This window comes from Triticum aestivum, chromosome 5B, assembly GCF_018294505.1.
Source record: "Triticum aestivum cultivar Chinese Spring chromosome 5B, IWGSC CS RefSeq v2.1, whole genome shotgun sequence".
Classification (NCBI taxonomy): domain Eukaryota; kingdom Viridiplantae; phylum Streptophyta; class Magnoliopsida; order Poales; family Poaceae; genus Triticum; species Triticum aestivum.
Genome location: NC_057807.1, coordinates 598,508,731 through 598,512,454, shown reverse-complemented (window position 1 = coordinate 598,512,454; position 3,724 = coordinate 598,508,731). Strand labels below are relative to the sequence as shown.

General features: G+C 41.2%; 1 protein-coding gene across 1 annotated transcript; it reads left to right on the top strand.

Annotated features, from left to right (window-relative positions):
* Positions 1-1,015: 1,015 nt before the first annotated feature.
* On the top strand, positions 1,016-2,778 carry LOC123113511 (actin-depolymerizing factor 2; the record flags this gene model as incomplete). Its single annotated transcript, XM_044534772.1, is given in 2 exon segments — positions 1,016-1,281; positions 2,350-2,778. Coding segments are annotated over 2 exon segments (417 nt in total), but the record flags the coding sequence as incomplete, so codon positions are not given.
* Positions 2,779-3,724: the final 946 nt, after the last annotated feature.

Here is a 3,724-nt window from a genome sequence, read left to right as displayed (position 1 = left end):
ACAATTCATCTTCTGCAAGATTGGGGTCGTTATTTAAGATTAATCTGTGTAGTTGGGCTTGTTACTTGGTATTTGAACTTTTTTGTCTATGGTCACATTTTGTACCCGTGCAATTGACATTACATGGTTCATGAATTTTACCATGATAGTTTTTATCCAGGATTGGGTTGAATAGTTCAAAGAGAGACAGACATAGTTGGTTCCCTGGTTGTGTTTTGGCATACTATAGTGGAATCAGCCGCATTTGTTTACCAGGCTGACTAATTTAAGAGCCTTGTTTCCTGTTTACTGCATATTTCTGTGTCAAAGAATGTAATCTTGGTTAGGTGAACATGACTGGAGGTGAAAGCCTTCCTACAGAAGTTATTAGAACCTTCTTTGAAATGTCCATTAACAAAGCATGGCTTATCGTCCCAGGACACTACCCTGGTCTCTGATCAGGCCGGTCATCCTTTACAGAAACAAATCATTTCCTTAATCTGATCCCTTGTGAATTTAAACCCAGTCTTGCAAGTAGGCATGCGGACCTTCTGAATTTTAATTTGAACACTATGATTGTATCAACATGACCACCAACTACTCCCTCCATCCCATAATGTAAGGCGTTTTACATTATGGGATGGAGGGAGTAGGTTGTTTGCACTGTTATCATTACTGAGGTGTTGCTGTTGATTCGTTTGACCTCTTGAACAATTAAATGGCTATTCACTTGTTTTTACTGTCGCACATATCCAGTTGGAATGCCATGGCAATATTACCAGCCAAGCATGAAGTCTTTCTTTTAATATATACTCCCTCCGTCTGGAAATACTTGTCATTGGAATGAATGTATCTAGATGTATTTTAATTCTAGATACATCCATTTTCATCCATTTATGCGACAAGTATTTCTGGACGGAGGGAGTATTTGTTTGGAATTATGGTATAATCTGGAACAGCGACTCACTCTCAAACATCTTGGCTTGTTGTCAATTTTTTGGTCTCCATCATTCTCTTATGTGTGTTCTTTTTGCAGTCCAATGCATCCTCTGGCATGGGAGTTGCTCCTGATATCAGGGAGACATTCCTGGAGCTTCAGATGAAGAAGGCATTTCGCTATGTTATCTTCAAAATCGAAGAAAAGCAAAAACAGGTTGTTGTGGAGAAGACAGGGGCTACAACTGAGAGTTATGATGATTTCCTGGCTTGTCTCCCAGAAAAGGACTGCAGATATGCCCTTTATGATTTTGACTTTGTTACTGGGGAGAATGTGCAGAAAAGCAAGATTTTCTTCATTGCCTGGTGAGTTTCATAGTCACGTATCCATATGTTAATGTTTGCATAGCTAGTCTTAAATAGCTTCTTTTGAAAAATGGACCCTAACTAGATCTTGTTGAATTGTCATTGAAGTTCTTCTCACGAATTTACACTTGATATATTTTGGGTTTCTTAATATTTTTCTATATGAAGTATTGAATCGTGAAACTGATATATTTTGGGTTTCTTAATATTTTTCTATATGAAGTATTGAATCGTGAAACTGGACGGGTATTGCTAGAGGAATCTATGGCCATGATAGCCTTTTCTTGTTTTGTATCTATGCTTGTAGCTGTCCAGAAAAGATAACACTGCATGTCCACTTGTCTTCAGAATATGCTTTGCCTATTTGCACTGCTTTATAGCCGATGCACTCCCTTTATCCTCTTTATTTCACTTCAGCTTATTTATAACCATGACGGACATTGCTAGAGGAATCTATAGCAATGGTAGCCTTTTCTTATTTTATTTGTGCCTGGTACCTATGCTTGTAGCTGTCAGAGAAAGAACAACAGTGTATGTCCACATGTCTTCAGAAATATGCTTTGCCAATTTGTTGTTCTTTATTGTGAAAGTTGACTTGTCAGATAGAAAAAAGTCACTTTGGAGGACGGGTGCATCGGAGCCCTATATTTTGAATTCTGAAAATAAATCAACACATTTATATGGATGTGTCTTACACATGTGCAAATTTTGATGCTGAAATAAGTAACCATGTGAGTTACACAAAAAAGACAAAATCATGATTCTGGAAAGATGAACAGTGCATGCATTGTTCACTGTTTGGAAATCACCATTTTGTCATTTTTGTATAGCTCACATGTTTACTTATTTCATCACCAAACTTTACATATGTGTAATATACTCCCATATATCGTGATTCTGGAAAGATCAAAGTTGACTTGTCTGATAGCAGTGTTCTTATACATAGATAAAAAAAAGTTCACCTTCTGCACATGCCTGATGGCCTGATGGCCGATGCATCCTCTCTTCCCTGTCCATTGATCTCACTTCACCTTATTTATAGCTAATATAATGCACTTGCTGCACCAGGTCCCCTGACACATCCCGCATCCGCGCCAAGATGCTGTACTCCACCTCCAAGAACCGCATCAAGCAGGAGCTCGACGGGTTCCACTACGAGATCCAAGCAACTGACCCGACCGAGGTGGAGCTCGACGTCCTCCGTGACCGGGCGCACTAGGGCGGATCGATGATCACCCGTGGGCTTCAGTCGGATGCAAATTCATGCTGTCCGTGGTAATGCTGTTGCCGCAGTGTTGTTAATAAGACAGATATATCCAGGTTTCCTGTAAAACGTAAGAGTATCATTCAGCTGTTATGCATGGCTCTAGCTGATGAAGTGTTGTCCGAGGTCTCTCTACTCGTATGATGTCGGAGCCTGTAAACGCAAGAAACCTCCCTGAAAAACGCATGTGTTGTGGTATTAATACTGGTTTGCTAGGCTTGGATTCTCCTGAATGCTCTCTATTGTGTCAATGTTCCGTGGCATGGCCTGACTTGTTACCATGCCTTGTCTCTCCCGGACTTGTATTTCCCTGAAACTCATGGTTCTTTTTGGCAGTTTTTTTGTGAACTTTTACCCTTTGTACTTTCGGTCCAAGAACTTCCAGAATGGTGAAACCCAGGAGGGAAATCTAGAACCATTGAGCGATAATCATGGAAGAATCGCCTTCGGCTTTACCCTGCAAAAAAAAAGAAAGAAAGAAAGAATCGCCTTTGGCTTTGATTGATTAAAAAATAAATAAAGAAGCACGAATCACTTGTAATTTCCAGCTTTATATGATTCCCTCTGCCTTGTCTCTTATAAACTCGTATATGATTTCTTTCCCCAAATACTCCCTACTTCGTCGTTCGACTAAAGAAAGGTGGTGGAGGTTAGTTTTTCTTCTTCAGGGCTAAAAAGAACACCCTTAGCTTTAGTTACTGAAAAACGTTGTGTTAAGTTCGAGCCTACGGCGGAGTTCTGTTCTCACTAATCCACTGTACACATTAACTTCCGTTGCCCATATGCTGGTGGAGTTGCGACCGTCGGTGCTGTCAGGAATGGTGCCCCATGACAGGATCTAGCCTAGGAACTGTCGGAGTATTGCTGAAAACAGAGTAAAAACGCGAACTTTTGATGGAAATTGAGCGTTGTTCGGGTGGATATGAAACCACGCAAAGCTAGAGTTCGCCAGCCGGAACACGGCGGCTCAAGGGGCCAAGCCCAGAATTATCCAGAATGCCCTCTCCACAAGCCGGAGGAGGGTTAAAAAGGAGGATGGAGCAGGTGAAAAGTAAGACAGCGACAAGTTCAGATTACAGAGATGCGGTAAAGTTTAAAAAAGACGTTACAACGGCCTGAACCGCACAGAGATCTACGGCGGAGAGTGGGTCACTTTAGCGCGAAGCGGTACACGCGCCG